This window comes from Atractosteus spatula, chromosome 2 (genome assembly GCF_055471065.1).
Source record: "Atractosteus spatula isolate fAtrSpa1 chromosome 2, fAtrSpa1.hap1, whole genome shotgun sequence".
Taxonomy (NCBI): Eukaryota; Metazoa; Chordata; class Actinopteri; order Semionotiformes; family Lepisosteidae; genus Atractosteus; species Atractosteus spatula.
The window spans coordinates 20,908,124-20,928,546 of NC_142707.1; the positions used below are offsets into that span (position 1 = coordinate 20,908,124).

Consider the following 20,423-nt stretch of genomic DNA (forward strand, 5'->3'; position numbering starts at 1 on the left):
TATCAACACAAAAAATATCAACACAAGCTGACTTGTGTTGCGAGCATAATTTTAGCCCTGTCAGGCTTCTGAGTGGCTCACCCAGTAAAGAAGAGCACTCAGCCTGCACGTTGAGTATTGTGGTCTAGACATTACCAATTTGAGGGCCACGTCATTAGCTGACTGTTTCCTCAGGTAGTAGTACACAAGTCTGAGCACAGCTTAGGCTGGGTGGGTCAGATTTGGCTAGGGTGTCCTCTGTACAGAATACAAGAGAAACCCCAGTGACCACCTGCGTGCCTGTTAGCTTTTTGTATTGCTAGTTATTATCACATCTCCAATCAATCCAGACACATTTGCAGGGCATTGCAAGGCATTTGTGGAACTTACAGTGAGCATGTAAACTGGATAACACCTCTGACAGTTACACATTTTTTAGGAAATCATAGGTGGTCTTTCGCCCCATTTTAGTTTTGTATTGTATTTGTATTTATTTTTACTGTAAAAAATAAATCAGGATAGATTCATTTAAATTCTTTCAATTCTCGTATGCGAGATAAAACAATGGCAGAACACCAGAAATCTCTAAAAAAACTACTATTATAACATTCAGAAAAATGCATATAAATCTATGTTCAATTTATTATCCACTTTCCAAGAATCTCTTTTTTTACATCAACAGTTAATGGGCTTCCTCTCTGTTTGTTATTGTGCTCCTCTGACATAATGATCAAAAGCCTTGGACTGTGCCAGGTTCATTATATTCCAGTTGTAGTGGATGCTGTCGTATGTCTTTCAGAAGCAACATTTGTCTTGCCCTTTTATATTGAACTAAGGCATTCTTTATGTGATCAAATCTTTGTTTTTTCACCTGTTTTCCCAGGTTTCGTTAAATCTTCAGTTCTACAGGAAGAAGAATGTTTTTGAATAAGTGGTGTTTTCTATGCTGTAAAGAGACACGGAAAGAAAATTTAAAAAACGTTAATGATACCAGCAAAAACCAGCTGGTAAAGCTGCACGTGTAAAAGACAAATTAAGCGAAGAAAATGGATCTTGAGAGACCTGAACACATTAATTTATCATCTACATAATAGCCACATATCAGGCTGATCAGAACAGAAAGCCATTTTGAGATATAGACCAGCACAGCACTTTCCTCATTATATTTGAACCAAATGCCTTCTCTCTAGCGATGAATTATTATTAGAGGATGCAGGCTTATTTGTACATAGCCCAGTCATCTCTCAACCTTCAATTAACCTTTGTAAATTTCCCTAGATACAGCAGGGTGGCTAATAATAGACAAGTTTAAATTGCAGATTTAAAATATAAATACATATTAATTACTAGGCCCTTTGAATAGCTGTGGAAGCCGTGGCATATCTCTTTGCCCAGGTTAATGAATGTCTGCATGGTTTCCACATCCCTGCCTCTTGCATTGTGTGCGGCCAGGCTGTTTGACGTCAGCCAGGGCCTTTCATTAGTCGGCTCATTAATCATATTCAGATGTGTGATTGCACTGCAGCTTCCTTGCACTGCAGTGACAACAAAAACGTAAGGCACTGGTACATTTCTACACCCCTTGCTGTAGTAGCTGGTACTAGCTAACATAATTATATCAGGGGCTGTGTTGACTGTTCTGCTTTAAATTTACGTGTTGACTAAACTGAATGCTGTACGTGAGTAATTCTGTCAGCAGTGTTTTGTTTTCTTTATCGGCTAATTTTGATGTCACTGAATATTCTTTGCTATCTTCTGTAGGTGGTTCCATTTGATGTGCTGATATTTGTGTCATTTTCTACTCATCTGGCATTGGTAAAATTCATACATAGGCTGTACATATAGTATGTACAGTACATACAGGACATATTCATATGTGTACTGTATGTTCACACATGTACAAACACATATACAGCATTTATTTAAAATGGTTGTCCAGCCTTTTAAAAACATTCTCACCAGATGTATGCATTCTTCCACAACATACTGTTTAATGTAGTTTGATTTAATTTGATTTGAATTGAGGTGAAGCCAGTCTTAAAACCGAGAGAGCCCTGACATGTTAAAAACAGAAAAACCTTAACAAGTTTTTGCTATTTTTCTAGTCAATTTGGAATTTTGTTGCTTTTACTCAACATATTTACTCTGTTGAAGCTGTACTGTATATTATTTTATAATATATCTGCCCTTCCCTGTTTCAAGTTAAAAAACCCTTTTTGGCAGAGAGTTGTGCCAGAATAGTAAGTTAGATTTGAAAATAACTGTACTATATAAATATATGACATATATAGTACTGTATGACTATATAACATATATGACATGCTTTATTTTTTGCCTGAAGAAGCTAACAGAATTGAGACTTTATTTCAGATATTGTAAGAATTAAGTGAGTAATGTGCATTGTTTGCGTCAAACATTAAATAGTTTAAAGGTTCACAACAGGCTTTTATTGCAAGCTTTTGTTCATTCATGTCCTTTATGTCTGAACGTTTGTCAGGGATGTTTTACATTATTAGATCGCTGTAACTTGTGTTTGAATGTCATGGACAACTTTTCTTTATTAGTTTTTGAAAAGTTTTTCATAATCATATTTTATGACGTACACTATCTGTCACACTTCAGTGCATATAAAAGACATAGGACCCTATTTATTCCAGTATGAGTAAGCTCTTTCACAAGACATTCAGTGTCGGATTTTTTTAACCTGAGTATACACTATTTAAAGGGCATGTTTCTCTGCTCTATGACTGTTGCAGTCTCCTGTTTAATACACTATATAAATGGTCCCTTCAGATGAAGAATTCAGCTGAAGACGAACAATCAAATCAATAAACGGTTCAATTACCATTGGAAACCATTCACATACTGTATGCAATCAACCACATGCTCTCATTAGATTTTATTTCTCCATGGAGGCCTCATGTGGCATCATTTTAGGGAGACTTTTAGACACAAAAAGAATGAATAACATAAATGAGTCTTGATAAGTTCAGTGAAGTGAAAACTGAAAAACTGGCAAAGACAGGTAAAATATAATTACGTCTTAAAATATTTGCAATTGTTAATGCAAATGTCAGACATGGTTTATATCACAGTGTACTGTACATGTATGGTAGATCAATCTGTTTTTGAAATAGGTTCATGTTAAAATTATACATGTACAGCATGTAGAGATTTTGTTCCTGGAGTTCTCCATTTCCTCTTAGTGATTTTCTTTGTGTCTGCATAGTCTTAGCACTTTGACATATTGTATTTAAATTTAAACTATATCAGAAAATAGCCTTTGTTTCATAACTCCAACCATTTTAATTCCACTGAATATAACAAACATGCAGGGAATATTTGATATACATTGCCAGATGAAGTTAACATTTTTGGAGTATGTCAAATTGTCTTGGAACCCATATGTAAACTGGTAGCTCTTGTTCTGAAAGCTTTAAAATGTATTTTTCAGGTAATAAAACTATGTATAATTCTATTATTTTGAAATACAGGAGGGTCTGTGAATTTAACATTTGCAAATTCGCAAATTCGAATTTAACATTTGCAAATTAGAAATTTGGTCCGGCCAGCAGGGTCTTGGATGAAGGAAAATCAGAGTGGGAAGGTTGTTAACTTTGACTTTTAAAATAGCGTGGCAACAGACAAAGGTTATGAGACAAATCTACTTATTGAGAGAGCCTCTCCCAGACCCCCCCCCCCCCCACCACCACCACCACCACCCAAGCACCCACTACTCAGCATCCACAAGTCAATCGGGTCCTGTTTCTACAGAGTTATCAGCACTCCCAGTTCTGTCGGTGCTGTGGGGAATGACAGGCTGGAGACCACTTTATAGGCTCACTGACAGAGTTACTGCCCTTTTCATTAAAGTGGGGCTAATCATGGAGGCAGACAGAGAAAGATGCAGGAAACGCTGGACACAGAGGAGGGATTCATGTTATTTTAGTTTGTGTTTACTATTGTTTCTTTGAGCTTATTAAGTTATTTAAAATAGCTTAAAGCCAATGCATTAGTTCTTGAATTATCTTATAAGAGAGGGTTACCTACTGTATGTCTCTTAACCATACAGGTGCATGCTATGTACTGTAGTACATTACGCAACAGTATAAGGGAGTAGTGGACTTGGTTATATGCGAATTTGGCTGTTCATGACAGTTCTCTGCAGCAAACCCTCATGAATGCTGAGGATGAAAGACCTTCACTGATAAGTCAGGTTTGTTGTCTCCTTCCTAAACTGTCCACTGTTTCCTTTTTCCTCCTTTCACAGAATGAGTGCAGAGCCTGTTCTTGGTTTTCCCCACAAGAGGCACAGCTAATCATGGCATGAATTCAAATGAACTGACACTTCATTATATTGTAGGTCTAACTCAGTTGCTGCTTTGATAGTAATATTCAAAATACTCAGTACTGATTTTTGAGGAAGGAGGAGATTTGACTATTTCCATAACAAAGCCAAATATGATTTGATTAGGTTCCTCTGAAAGCCAACCATGCAGTTCTGTTATGGCACGGTGAAATAGGGGTGTTTTACAGTATATGTAAATGTTCTAATATCTGAATGTGTGTGTTCTAATATCATGTGGATTTAAACATCTAAGTGTTTTTCATTTTCTTTCATTTTCTGAAAACAGTTGTTTATTGAGCTACTCTCAGTTTGGTTATTTATGGAAAAAAAAATTCCTTGCTCAGATCAGCTTTTTTTATATTATCTTTTTTGTGATTAAAGTGTTAGAGCAATGTTACACAACAGTGCTGGCTGTAACCCAGTGCATCTTATTATCTGCTGCTCCTAACGAATTGGGGGAAGGGGTTAAACTGGGGAGATAAAGACAATAGTAAGATCAGACGCTAAAGGGGGAACTGCTTTTTTTATATTTCGGGGTTAGAAAGAATCAGCATTGATGAGTGCATTTCAAACCAAAATGAACGTAAAAGCTACACATCTGGAAAAACCTCCAATTTGCATCACAAAATAGATTACATTTCCTGGTATGTACAGCACCATATTCTGCAATTCAGATTGAGGCAAAAAACTTGCAGTGACTTATCACATTGTAAACCAATAGAATCCAATAGAAATATTGCTCCCAAGTTCAAGACGGTTTTGCCAACAAATACTACTTACTTGTTAGCTCTGCATGCTGATCAAGTTGGAACATTTCTACCTTACAACCTGTACTTATTCACTCAAACCTGTACATCGCATTACAGTAGTCATTGCAGTGACTAGTGAGCAGGAAGGGCAACATCATGTCCGTCACGATCGTTACTCCTCCTCTTAAGGGTGCTCCAGCCCTTCCTCGTTCTGTCCCATTACCCACACCTGTTCTTTATTCCAGCCCCTCTTCTGTTCCACCTTATAAGCCAGAAGCAGACGTCATCCGGGGCTTCTCATTGATTTCCGCATCGTGAGAGCCCGGGTCCTGCTGCGTCTGGCTCCGTTATGTTTTTAACCTTCAGTTCCTGATTCCCCTCCCTTTGCCGGTCCCGACCCGGTTCATGGTTTTAACCCCTGGATGGATTGCTGGTTAAGGACTCTTGCTTTTGTGTTGGATTCCCCGTTTGGACTTTACATGGATTGTTTGCCTCGGCCACACCTCCCCGGATCACCAGCACTCCCCGGACACGCCCCCTGTCTCCAGAACCTTTTCCTGCATGACCGTTTTTCCCCTTGTGTCTTCACAATTCTGGATCGTGTCGTCCGCATAGGGCCCGGATAGAACCGGATCATGACAATGTTACAATTCATGAGAACACTTTCTCTCGCCGGTGGGTGGCGAGACCAGCAGTTTGTGGCAAAATAGTGACTTACAGTACTGTCACAAAGTTCATGACTTTGTGCTAAATTCCACATTTGTAAAAGTTTGCGATACAGTCAATTAATTAATTTTGTTACCGATATTTAATTACCGGTCTGAGAAATTGGGACTGTGGTTACCTCTTAAGAGCTGAGCTGGAATATAAGCATGCAGACACAGAAATATTTTCATTAAGATTCTTAATTTTTTCTGAATCTTTTTTCCAGAGCATTTTTTTTCCCGCTGTACATTTCACCAATGTTGTATTTGAAATCAAGACTCAAGTAAACATTCGCCATCTTGAGCCACTAAAACTCTTGATTACTGTACTTCCCAGTACAACTGTGAATACTTCTTTAACTGAAATATTATGCTTCTGCTAATGAATCTATACTGAAGTGATATACTGTAGAGTTAATGATCCCTGTATAATTTCTTAACTATAGGTCTTTATGTTTCCTCTGCTCAGTGATTACATCCCTACTTCTGCTGTGAGGCCTAGTGATGATTTTCAGTAATTTGATCCTAAAATAGGTATGATATACAGTATGGTTGTCATTAAGGGAGAAGGGTAGCATGGTGATGCAGTGGTCAGCATTGCTGCCTCACAGCCCTGAGGCTCTGGATCAATTCCAGACCTGAGGTGACATTTTGTATGTTCTCCCCGTGTTTGTATTGGTTTCCTCTGGGTGCTGCAGTTTTCTCCCACAGACCAAAAACATACTGCTAGGTTAATTGGCTTCTTGGAAAATTGGTGCTGGTGTGAGTGTTTTTTTTCTGTGTGTGTGTGCCCTGCAATGTACTGGCATCCTGAGCATATGAAGTAATTGTTGAATTAGAATGACTTTTACTCAGTCTAAACTTAAAACTGCAAAATTATCGGTGGAAGAATGTGTGGTATATTTAGCAGTTACTGGAAAGGAATAAAAAGAATTTAGGTTTGCCTTTTAAAAGAGCAGAAGAATTCAGCCCACAACCTTATCTTAAGATCTCTCTTTTTCACTTTCCTAAATGAATGGGATAACATGACAGCCAAGATCAAGGAAAATTAATTCAGAATTACATCTACTGTACAATCAGTTGTTTTTAACTTTTCCGAGTAAACTGACTCATCCTAACATCCATATTTTTTGTAAACATACCCACAGAAAACCAAAAGTCACACCGACCTTTCAAGAATTAAGTATCACAAAGTATTCAAAGACTTTTAAAAGAGCACTCAATGGACAGGTCTTGGGAAGTATAATAGAGTACTGTGAAGGTACTGTACAGTATATTTGAACCGTAGGAATGAAAGTAATGAAAAAGCCCAGGCCAGTAAAAATATCAAAATACTATGATAGATTGATTGTTTGGAAAGAACAATGCTCACAGTTTACACTGGATAACCCTTTTGAAAGCACACAGATGGGAAACACACACTGTGCCGTGTGTCTGCACTGTTGTTTTAGCTGTACCTCTCCTAGGGAGCATGGAGCGATGACTAACATCAATACTATAAAACTCTGAATAGCAACAATTATGAGATGTTATTTTAAGGAGCACTTTTTGAACTATTGACAGGCATCTTCCAGGTACAGTATTTTTCTCTGAAGTGTATGAGCATGAAAGCCTTTTTTTGTTCTGTTATAGATTTTCCACTTACTTCCTCAATAGCACCCATTTTCTGCCATTACCTGTTTGAAATGTGACACTTCTGTAAGATGACAAATATCACATTTATTTTAGATTCAGAAGGTACCCACAAATGTAAGGATATTTTTTCTCCTTAACCTTTAGTTTGTATGAAGGGGATGATTGTTTTAACAAAAGGTTTGTCTGAGAGATGACCTACTCTACTGATTTTTTCCTTTAAATAGAAATCTGATTATAATTAGCATCTTGTGCCCAAGCAGACATTATATTTTAGACTCTTTATTCTCACTATTGCACATATGTTTTACATGTCCCTGGTGTAATTTTATTTGTCTTTCTCCTTTTTGGATAATTGAGCTTTATACTATGTATCATGCCCACACAGTAGGTATTGTGTGGCTCAATGAGATCATTGTTAGCACAATTGCTTTGTAGACAAATGTGAGTTTTGTGCCTACTAAGGTATTCTGACCTCAACCCAGTCCCTAATCCTGCCCTGAACCCCAAACCTTGACCTAAAAATAACCATACAAACATGTACAGTACCAAGATTTAGTCATTGTGCTGAATCACATAATGTATTAATATTGTTTCGTTACTTTGTTAATCTAATAGCTGTGGAACCCATAAATGTTTCATTTAATAGAATGGGTAAAGTGCAATATTGTGGGTTGTTTAAATTTTTTTAACTATGACCTATTTTATGAAGCACTTATGAGTCAGTGGTTTTATGATGAAGAGTTTTCACCTTTCAGGGTTGCTAGCGGGATCATGGAGTCTTTCTGTAGCAATTTAATTGTTATTGACAAGTCTTTCAGTAACCAATGAGACCAGTGCCTGAAGACATTATTTTGGATGAATAATACAATAATACATAATACAATGCCCGGTGTTTGATAAGGCAATGTGAAGTGGGAAGGAAATAAAACTGTTTTAGGTTACATTAACTATTCCAGCAAAAGGCACCTCCTATAGAAAGTCTCCTTCAGGCTGAATTCCTGAAAATGAGGTGAGAAGTGCTGTGGTTTTCTGCAGGCTTCATTGCACAGTGCTTTATAACAGCAGTCTTCTGACTACAGTGTCTGACAACACTTATTTGTTCAATACAATTACTCCAAATGAGCTCTGCGTTGTCTTTAAGACCCTTGAAATTAAATGGTACTAAAACAGTGGATTAAAATAAATTCATGTTCTTTTTTTTGTAAAAGGCAAATTCATCAGACCTTAACAAAATATTTTTTCTCTGATTCTTTTCCTTGTGTGCTACATATACAACTCTCTCTTTTGAGTTCTGTGTTCTTGTGAAAGTGTTGAATAGCAGTTGCTTTATTTTTGTTGGATTTGATTTAGTTTTATCTCTGCAGAAGACTTTCAGATCTCTAGCATTTTCTTTATACAGTAGCTTCATTACAATTCAAGAGAGTGACAGCAAAACATACAATATTTGATGTGTTCAAGTAAAGAGCATTACAATAGGGTCTGACTACTGTACGTACAGTAAGTCATAATGCAGGTAATTATCCTCAGCACAATGATTTTTAAAATGAATAAATTTAATTCTAAAAGTAAAAATATTAGCTTAGTACCAAAATTGCATGTGATCACAAATTAAGAACATCCATTATTTTATTTATTATTCATTCTTAAAATATTAATGTATTTAGCTTTTACGTAAATGCTTAAATTGCTTCTGATAAGGTGTTTACAGTTCTGTTGTCATTATTAATTATTTACCACAATATTATTGTGGCTTGGCATTGGAGCTTATCTTTCTATCTCTTTAGCAGGGTTTGTTAAAAAGAAAATACAAGATGATCATTTTTGAAACATACTGTTTTAACTCACTACAAAATGCTAATGTAATCCTCTTAATATGGTTAAATATATATTATTTATCACTCAGAACCTTAAATAGCTGTCTTTACTAACTGAAGCAGCCCTGCAAAAACTACGGCAGTGACTCAGATCTCTGACAAATGTTGCCTGAATTGATTAGTTTGAAATCAGTTTTGGCACATAATCATGTCCAATTTGCTCTACTGCATTGCCTCCAGTGGGAGAGAAAAAAAAAAGGCTAAAAAAATAGATGTGGCTGATGTCAGTCTGGCAATGATGTCATTGCACAGAGAAAGAGCAAGGGGGGGCTGGAGTGCTGCAGCTCCGTGTTCCTGCTTTCCTTCAACAGAACAGGGAGACAGCTCGCTATCAGAGAGTTGGAAGGATTCAGAGTTCTGGAAGCACAAGAACAAGGAAAGCAAGAACAAGCACAAAAAAGAAAGCTTGTGTACTGTAGGTACAAGTGCTGTATTCAGTTAGATTTAGAGGAGGACAGTTTAGAAAGAAATCTTTTGAAATCTTATTAGCTAAACCGGTGGCAGGTTGCAAAAGGTGAAAGAATGCCTGCAAGAAGCATGGACTGCGATATCTCCACTTTGATTGCATGCGTGGTGGATGTGGAGGTATTTACTAACCAGGAGGTGAAGGTAAGAAATGATCTGATCGATTGGCAAAACAGATTAACAAAAGAAAAAGTTCCAGTTGCCATTGCTTTATAGACTTTATTACAGGAAGGATGAGGATTGATACATTTTGCGTTTGCACAGTTGCTTTGCCTTAACTTTCAGTGGATTGAAAGTTGAAATTGGCTGGTCTCATTTTATTTCTTAAAATCTTAAAATGTGTTGCTTCCTCCTTGTTTTGAATATTGGTTCAATTTCCCGTAATGACTTCATGGTTCAAGTAACTTTAAGCTTACTTTTTGAACACAACAGAAAAGGGTAAATTAATCTTTTAAACTGAACCTGATTTCCTTTTTTTTGTTTTTTTCCCTTTGTCAGCCTCACATTTTTGTGAAGTCCAAGTTATAATACTATAGTTTTATATTAAATCTTTTGGGAAAGGTGATTTCTTCATGTTGTAGGTATTTATCCCAGTGACATTATTATTATAGTAATGTATTATTGTAATAATGTATAATAATAACATAAGTTGTCTTACAGTCTCTATGCATCTCTGTGCCTTTTCTTTTCACAAAAGCGAGATCCACTGTACATTCAATTATTTTAGGTCTGTTTTATTCCTGTACTTTAGTAATGCAAGTGTGTGAATGAAATATCCATAGATTTGACTGGTCTCTGTGATGGGATCCCTCTGCAAACCTCTCTGCCTCAGTATCTGAAGATTTACCTTGTATGTAAGGTGCCCAATGTAATTATTGAGATGTATTTTGTATTGTTTTTGACAGTTGCAATCAGAACCACATCTTGAAAAATAACTGTACTTCTTAGGTATTTCTCCTGCAGCTGAATGGCAAAATGCTTCATGCTCAGATAGGAAATGCCAGTAATTTTTTCATTATGAATAGCAGAACACTCATGGTTTTAAATACGATGAATGGAAATGGTAAAAAAACACCAATAACTCAGAAATACTAACAAATACACCAGTGAAGCTTTTAAATTAAAAGATTTGCTATAAATTAATTATTTATAGTAGCCAAATTGACACATGGGCTATAGTACTGGATTTAAGTGTGCATTTGGCGGCACCTAGTACAGTCTCAAACTGTCTACAAGACAAATGACGTTATTTGCAGTTATCTGCTGAAAGTGAAAGTAGAGTGTAGCAGACCCAAACTACTAAAATATGGCTGAAGGGAAAAGAGAAGAAAAAAAGGTTGATGTGATTTGATGTGATGTGCATTGTATCAATAATTTCAGTTTTCAAATTATTTTGTCACTGAATATTTGAATTTAATTGGATAAAATTGTAATACTGGTAATCAACATAAAGACAATTTTGATTATATTGTTTTTCAGTCACATGTACTGTAGATCCTTAGCCAAGTTAGTCACTACTGCATGTCTTATTTCCCTTGGACTATGGACATACACAAATACTGTATGTATGGCATGGTAAATAGGTGAAAAATGCACTGACCAAAGTATTCTGAATTTCAATAATGGAGAGTTGTGAGTATGCAAGAAGAAAAGAACCTTTGAGAAGTAGAATTCTATAATGTTGTAGATTTCCACCTTCTGTTAGTTACTCATCGGAACAACATTATAATTATTTATTAAAAAACAAATAAAAAGAACTCTAATAAAGTGGCATTTGTCTTTTTTTGCCACAATATAACAATAGAAATGTGTTGCCACATACCTGGAAGGAATGTTTAATTCTCTGTTGTTATATTGTCTACTTCTCAGCGGTGTGTTTTCAAAATACAGTAGGTGAGAGTCATAACACAATACTTCACAGCACCAAAACTGGCCTTCATGGGAGATGTTGTATACATACATTTATTTGGATGACTCAGTTTACAAGTCAAAGTCAGACAATTTTATATACCATAATAGAACCATACTTAAAAGCAATGCATCTTTTGAATGAAGGATTAATTGGGCCAGTTGAACCAGGTTTAATCTGCTGGTGATCATACAAACCCTACAAAAATTGCTGGATTGTGCCCCTTAAAGAAGAGCTGTCCTACAGTAATACTTTGCTGGGAAAAGTTCTTCAGGTTGCACTTTGGTTTCTGAAGATCCACCTGAAAATTAGGATCTCTCTGTTCCTGGTTTGGTAATCCAATCGATCTCTCAGCAGGTTATTGGAATTTTTAGTCACATTTTTAAGATACCTACAAAGCCAGAAGAATGGAAGTTATCCAGAATGAGAGTTGGAGACCAGTAGTTGGTGTAACAGGACATGCAGTGTGTAAAATGAGAGCATTAGAGTGATATCACTTCCCAGGATTCACAATAGTGCTGAAATATCCCACTGAGAGATGTGAGACATTTTAATATTAGACTTTTCTCACTTGTTGGTGAGACTGTGTGGTTTAGGGCTGGGACATGCCTGAGAGATAGTGACAGAATCCCAGCCTGGTGGAAGCTGCACACAGCACAGATTGTATTTTAAGAAACGGAAATCTTGTCTCATGGAGATTCCTTGTAATGAATAGCTATCTTTAGTTACAATTCACTCTCTGTTACAAAGACCTAGTTTCTTAAAATTCCCGCTCTCTAATTACCAATCTAGAATCTATCGTGTTTTTTTTTCTGTTCTTAACAAGCATATGTTGACCAGATACTGTAGATAGCTGGTTGACCTAAGTATCTTATCTCATTCATCAGTTTCCTGAAAGAGCTGGGACTCTCATTTTCCACAATATGGCAAGGTAGAATGTTCCATAAATCTGCAACCCCTTGTGTAAAGACGTACTCCCCTTTTGGAGTTTTCAATGCACTTCCACATAGCTTACTCTAGTGTTCTTTGGTTCTGTGCTTTTGTGGAGGAAATGTAAAGCATCCCTCTTTGGGATGAAGAACATTTCTCTATGTAATGTAGAAATAGAGATGAAAGTGATGATGAGCTTTTTTACTCTCATTTGTAGTCACCCAGTTTAGAGAAATCAATATCTTGAATGAACGGCTTTTCTTCAGGTCATGCCACAGCAACCTGAATGTTCTGCACAATACCAGAGTGTCTATTGCACTGCAACATTCTTGAAATAATTGAAAGTTATGTAAGAGCAATCTCCTCCTATCATAAATGGGAAACCAAAGGCATTTATTGTTTTACAAAATAAATCTTGGAAAAGGCTTTCTTGAACAGAACAAAAGACAAAATACTGTATGAACAAAAAAGTAAGTTAGCTGTTGTTAAGTTAAGCTAGGCTTCTGCAGTTAAGCCAAACAATGCAAGTTGTTTGGCTTAAGAATGTCCCTGTGTTGATCACAATATAAAAATAGTAATAGTGTTTAATACGTAAAGTAGTGGTTTTCTCTCATCTGTGTTGGAATTTATTGTATGTGCCTGTGTGTCAGCACACAATACACATTGTGTCTTGTAAAATGTGATTCCCTGCAGCTGTCCTGTCTTTAAATTTAATCTCATCAACATTCCAAAATTAAACTAGCTTGGATCTCAATCATGGCTGTTTTGTGAGCATATCTGGTAAAGAAGGGAATGATACAGCAACCCCAGATATCTCTACTGTACTGTTTTTAGACAATTTGTAAAAAGTGCAAACTTTTGAATAACAAAGAAATTAAAACTATTTTTATTATTACAGACAGAAAAGATAAAACAAGCCACTGTTCCAAAACTATCAGATCAGGTCACCTGTTTACATTGAAGAACCAAGGGAAATGGAAAAGTAACTGTAATTTCTCAATAACACTATCATGGTTCATGCGCTAAACACGACGTTAACATATGAGGTGATATTAGTGATAAGATGCAGAATTGTTCTTTACATAACCAGTTCAGTCAGTACTGACCCTACTCTGTTAAACCTCATGCATGTGTCTTTGATTAATGTATTGTTGACTTGGCAAGGCAATAGCTAGTGCTTGTAGCATAGTTTTAGTATGCTAAAAGCATGATAATTAAAAATGATGACTTCAAGGAGATTTTATCAACAATCCCCAAAACACAGGACTTCCTGAAAAAAATCTGCAGAGAACTTTGGGTCATTAGTCGAGTGCCGCTTGAGAAGATTTATATTTAGCTAAGGTCAAAGTACAGTGTGTAAAAAGGACTGTAGAGACTTGAATCTGGTTTTATTTAAGATGAATTAGTGTTCCAGCAGAAAAAAAAAGGTTCTGTTCCTGACTCCCCAGAGCTTTTGACTAATTTACCTCTCCTTCAAATGGACCTGGATTTGATTACAAGGCAAAGATTTTGTTGTTAAATTTAAAATTATCTGTACTCTGAATGTGTGCTTTTAGTCTCCATTTGGGTATTTGTTAGATGCATATGTTTGACAGTTGACAAATATTGAACATGATTGTTTGGCTCCGAAAAAATGTACGGTAATTGCTACATGCCAGTGTGCATACCAAACTAGTTTCTCTGGTTTCTGGACTGTGTAACTTCATTGTCAATTTTAATGTGAATTTGCATACTGTATGTGTGTGGAATGTAGAATTCTATCAGCCTAAATCTAACATCAATTTACAATTTCATACTCTGCCACATAAAAAATGGTTCAATGCAAATTCAAAGTACTTTTAAAGTAGAATAATCTCCAAGGTAAGGTGAAGGAATGTGGAATCTTTCTTGTGCTTGCTAAGGTACACAAGTATGGAGTATGGAGGCTTGGTTGCTGGTGGATCTAGTCACAGTTAAAGCAAAGGTTGTGCATGGAATATAATGTTTAACATTAAGTTCATGCTTTACTGGATTTTACATGTATTCTTAGAAAGAAATTGTGAAAATAAATGATTTTTTGTGGTTTCTTTTTCACTTAAGTCAACTTTCCTATCACTTCCCAGGAGAGAGTACTGTATGTAATTCAAAAAGGGTAGTTACAAATTTACTTGGTGCTAAAATGTACTGGCGATGCAGTTTGCCAAAAAGAATATCTGCGGAATGAGGTTTGCAAGAAACAGTACAGATTTTTGCTGTGGTTTCCATGTGAAACTTGGGTGGAAGGTGGCTTTTTTCTTGTATTTTTTATTGGAAGTGACATTTTCCTCACTGCATTTTCCATTTCCACCTTCATTGTGATTTTAATTGTTTTTTTTTTTAAATGACATCTAACTCATTTAAAAAAAAAACCTAAATAATGCACTCTCTGTAACACTGGCAATGTTGCTTCATATGTTGATCATATTCAGAGCACTGGCTTCCAAAGTTCTCGTTAAAGGTGCAGTAAAATATTATAAACAAGTCTTTCATTTCATTCAAGGATAAGTGAAATCATTAGTAAAACTGATCATTTAATTGAAAGTGTCCTGAAAATCTAAAATCCTCCGCTTAAATGGTTAAATCAAGGATGTACAGTAAGGCTTAACATGACATGACGGCTGGAAAAAGATTTAGATTATTTCCGTATCAATGAAGGGTCGGAAGAAAGATTCAGAAGGGCATTAAATCTGCAGGATTAGCAAAGATAATCAAAATAAAAGAGGAACTTTAGGTGGCTGGAGAGCATTCATACAATATAGTGGATAAGGTATAGCTTTAAATATAAGGGGAAAAATTTTAATGTGACTACACCTCCTATGTATCATAAAAGACTTCGAGAACCTCTCACGTTTATAGTCTGGTGGTTCCAAAACACACAAGATTCCTCGACTAGTTGAGCAATCATGGTCTCAATGATGAAGAAGGGACACAGTATTCAAACCTACATTTATTTTATAATTGTTAAAATGTGCTAAAAGCACAATTTCACAAAAATAATCTCTTCATTGATAAAATCATGAGCTTTAAATAAACAATTTATCATATTCACATACTGTAGATTCGATTTCACACACTAATGTGATACAGATAAAAAAACACAAAACTCATATCAAAAGGAAGACAAACCTCTTTGCATTCCAATAAAACACTTTGAATGCTGGGTAGCAAATTAATCTTCAATGTTAATCATATAAACAGGCTTACCCCATACAGCCCAAACCAACCAATAAAAAGATCTCTTCTTGTGGTTTCCCAGTGGTTCTCAACCAGAATCTGTATATCAAAATTAGCTTGCCCCAGGAAAATAAAATAAAAAAAGAAATGAACTCTGCTCTGCTTTCAAAGTCATCTTTTTAAAGTTTCTGCATAATCCTAACAAAATCGGCATGGTGGGTAAGCTGTCCTCACACAGATTGAATGGGGACTACACTTTAAATGGAGTTACAAAAAGGAAAACAAAAGAGCACATTAGCACCCAGCAAACTACATTCTGTCAGAGTCCTGAGTTGCCATGTTAATGAAATTGCAATTTCCATACTATCATGTTGCTATGCTTATCCCAGTAACATTCTTTCATTGTCATTTTTCCAGCAGCAGGATTTTATGATATTAGCTGTGCACAGGTGTTTGTTATTACCTGCACAACAAAACATGAACCATCTTCATCAGGCCTTTTCAGTCCAATGGGTGAGGGTGTTACCTACAGTATGTTTTTTTTCATGAGATTCTGTTCCCAGCCCTTCACAAGCATGTTTTTCTGGCAAACTTCTTGGCTTCTTCTTTTTTCCATATTTTAATAAGGCCTCCCAGTTGGTATTCTCTTGTCTCTTTGGTACATTTGGTACAGACATTTACTGGTCCACATTTCTTTTTGTTGTGAGTCAAGACATTGCTTCTGTAGTTGCTTCAGAGTTACAGTACTGTCACAATGTTCAAGCTTTTTCTCGAGATTACATAATAAGAGAGATACTTCTTAAAATTTATCAGTAATCACACTTAATTGTTCTATACTTTCCCAATAAATGCTAAACCTTTAGACTCTGAAGTAATGTTTGCATTTTTTTGACGGAAAGGAGGGCAGGTCTTAAAGACACTAACATGAGAAGTGCAAAGTGAAGAGTCATGCAGGATGATTAGAAACCAGTGTTTTTAATAGATGAACCTTAAAAATGCGACTGGAATGAAGTTACAAATGGCATTAATCTGGACCTTTAACTTTTGACCTTTAAAGTTTACAGTCTTCGCCTTTGCCAGACTAGTAATAAAACTAGGTGGTCTCTTGGAAGTTGAAACATATTAAGTTTGTTCTACAGTAAGTTAATTAAGGTTGTTTTTTCACTGCCAATACAAGTGTTTGTAATTTATACTGAAGTAGAGTATAAAGACAATAAAAAAAGAAAAGTATCACAGTAAACATATCGTATCTAGTATTTTTTTTACATTTTCCTAGTAGGGTTGCCATTCTTAGATCTTTTGTTTGGTTTGTGTTTGATTCCCATGGTTTCATGCTTTACAATAACTCTTTACAATTGTAATTATTCTGCCTTTTGCATTGCACTCATTTGAGCTTACCACATTACATTAATAATGTTTTGTGTAAGAATTTTGTTTCCTATTATTAGCACAATATGTTTTGATTTGAAAAAATATATGTTTTTAATAATTCAATATAAAAGGCTAAATACAGTCATTTGTTTCCTACGAGATCTCTAGGAAATCAGTTTCTAAAAAATGTGGTGAACTTGTCAAAAACAGAGAAAGATTTACATCACCTCTTGCACAAATACTAGAAGTTGTAGAAGCCTTTCCTTCACTCTTGTGAAATTGTTTCTCATCGCTAATCTCTGATGAATTAGTCAAATCTTTTTAGATTAGGAAAACTGACATAAGAATATTTTAGTTCGTTTTTTTTTCTGTCCTTTGTGATTTGTTTTTGTTTTTGAAGCCTTTGCCACCATTTTAGAACCAGGAACCAGACAACTGTTTGATGTATAAATCATTGATGTTATCCTGGTTGTGTTTCAAACCTGGTACAGGTTTAGGTCATAGTTTAGGTCATTAATGAAAAATTAAGATGATTGGACCTGGAGCCCAGATTTCTGTGTTATCCATCTTGAGACCATGGTATGGTATCTGTGGTAGATTTGTTTTTTGTCCAGAAAAATCTTTAGTTGATAAACATGTTTGTGGCCCTAGAGTGTTTTTTATTAGTTTTATTTAAAGTATCAGACTCCAACCAGAATGCTGATCTTAAATCTTTTGTAGTTGATACCACTCAAACTCTTTGAAACTGCCTCAAATGTTTTGAATGTAAACCACAGAGAATCGACCATCAGGACTATTGCAATACTTAATCCTAATCAGTGTAGTTTTGGTTGAGAATGACTGAACTAATTGACTAAAAACTTATTAATACAGAATGACTGTATTAATTTAATTAATTTAATGTTGAAGAGTATCTTGGAAAAATACTTATCGGCAGATGAAACATCTACAACTCTTAAACCTTTTTTCTCATTAATATGTTTATTTTGTATTCTTCTCTTCCTTATATTTGTGTTCTGTTTGCACCTCAAACAACAATCAGGGCAGTAAAGTCATATTCAAGAGTTTCAAAATCTTTTTACTGGGAGGAGAGCTTTTGGTGCGGCTTGTTTGTACTGTAGGTGTGATCCACAAATCTCACTAAATCGCTATTTAATGAATGATGCCATGGAGCCAAGTTTAACATTAAAAAGTTTGTTCGAGCCTACTGTGAATATTGCTGTGAATACATCCTTCATATTTTCAGTCCTAAATGCAGTTACAGTATGAATAGTACTCTTATAATATACAGTACTTGTAATATACTGTATAATACAGTCATGGAAATCCATAATTCATTCATTTAATAGTACAACATCTTCTCAGTCAGTTGTTGCAGAGTTTTTAGTCAACAAAGAGTTTTAGGCAGCTATATTTAAACAAATAAAAGGAGGTATCTCTTGGGAGAGAACAGAATCTAAGTGATCACCCTCCCAGTCTCCTTATTATTTGTGATATAGTTTCCTTTTAGATCAATAGTTCATTTTCATGGCTGTTATGTCTTCCTTGTCACCAGAATAAACACAGTCAAAATTAATAACACTCAAGCTATTGTGTGCTCAGATTTTTTAAAAACCATTTGTACTTGGTCAAAACATTAAGACTCCTAGCTTTTACCAGGAATGTTTTTCATTAAAATTCTAACTGTACTGTACAGCACAATAATGTTCTAGCTGTGGAGTAGCTGTAGATCATGCGTTGTATTAAGAATTTCCAAAGTTTTGTTGTTAAAAGCAAGCATCCACGTATTTGATCTCAGTCATGGTTGTCCAGTTCACACACAGAAGATTGAGCTGTATGATTCCACATTTATGTGTTATATATATTCTGGGTATGTATTTTTCAAAGCAGGGCTCAGTGGCAGCCTTAGGTTTTGAATTAAATCATGCTGTGGTTCAAAATTATTTAATATGGTGGTTGATTGCAAAATATCTGTCTAGTGATGGTAACTTTCAAACTGAAGGTCTAGTTTCAAATCCTTCTGGATGATAAATTGAGATAGTTGATCACAAATTAATCCCTGTTCGTAATTAGTCTCTATTGCAAAGTAATTACCAGACATTGAGGAATTCATTTGGCAGAGAATAAGGAATGAATGTCAGTACATCAGCCATAGCTTAGAGATGCAATACTTTGTATGACAACTAAGCTTGTGCTGTCTTGTATAGAGCTCTTACCATAAATAGAATTGTTTGGGGGTATGAACAGCTGTAACAGCTGTAAGACTTTTGTAAAATCTGATATTTAATGTTTAGTTGATCATGTTAAAAGGTGAAGTGCTTCTTAAATTTTTTAAAACAGTTTTTAGGTTACTTAGAGAGCATGCTCTTTTAAGACATGTATTTTACATCACACAGCCTCAATAAGCCTATATTTTAATATTACCACTTTTTATTTGATGAAAGTCACATTTAACAAAAGGGAAACTATTCAACAAATGAAAATTCATGAATGCAACAATGTAAAAATAATGTAACAAGGACCATAGGCCAGCTATGGAGAAGATTAGATAAAAAAAAAACATGTTTTCCTTGACATTGTTGGATGATCATTTGGGTGAATTCCAAATATGGCTGTTTCTGTTAAAAAACAGAGCTGTGAGATTAACAGGAGGTGATGTTTATGGAAAAAAAAGATTAAAGAAATGTGATTACCAAGAGAAGCACGGTTATGTTATTACCAAGTCTCCACATATCTTATGAATCCTGAGGGATTCTCTGTACCTGCTTCACTGCTTTTAATATTAGTTTGTGATGCTGACTTTCTCTAGCAATAAATAAGTGCAATAATAGTAAATCTCCCTAAATGAAATCCTTAATGCCGAATCAGACGGCATGGGGAGCTCACTTCACATTGCAGCTTTGCTTTTACTTTTTCTAGAAGCTGGTGAAGTTCCTTCCTCGAGCAGCTACCTTATACAACCAATCACAAGCACAATCACAAGAAGCAGCTGCAAAGAATCAAATACTGTACAGCGTATGTACTATAGTATATTATTGTTTGCCACATCTGTTAATGGAAGTGACAAGACATTACTTATGGAAACTGTAGCTTAAGAGTACAGTGCTTGTGTTCTATGTAGCATTTTGACTGGCCTGGCTGTAGTTTAATGTAGCAATTAACAGCAGAGCAACATACACATGGGGGAATACTGTATGTGCACTTCAGAACACCTTCAGAATATGTAGACTGAGCAGAAAGAATTTGTGTACTTTTCTGTTTATGTGT

General features: G+C 35.5%; 1 protein-coding gene across 2 annotated transcripts in view; it reads left to right on the forward strand.

The window, feature by feature from the left end:
* Window positions 1–20,423, forward strand: part of rcan2 (regulator of calcineurin 2) — a 96,124-nt gene that overhangs the window by 47,473 nt on the left and 28,228 nt on the right. The window contains exon 1 of one of the 2 annotated variants that reach the window (XM_088939705.1): window positions 9,599–9,898. The exons of the other annotated variant lie outside the window; for it this stretch is intronic. Coding sequence (XP_088795831.1) covers window positions 9,812–9,898 — 87 coding nt within the window. The 5' untranslated portion in view covers window positions 9,599–9,811. Of the gene's footprint in view, window positions 1–9,598; window positions 9,899–20,423 lie in introns of those variants that run through there. 2 annotated transcript variants of the gene reach the window in all.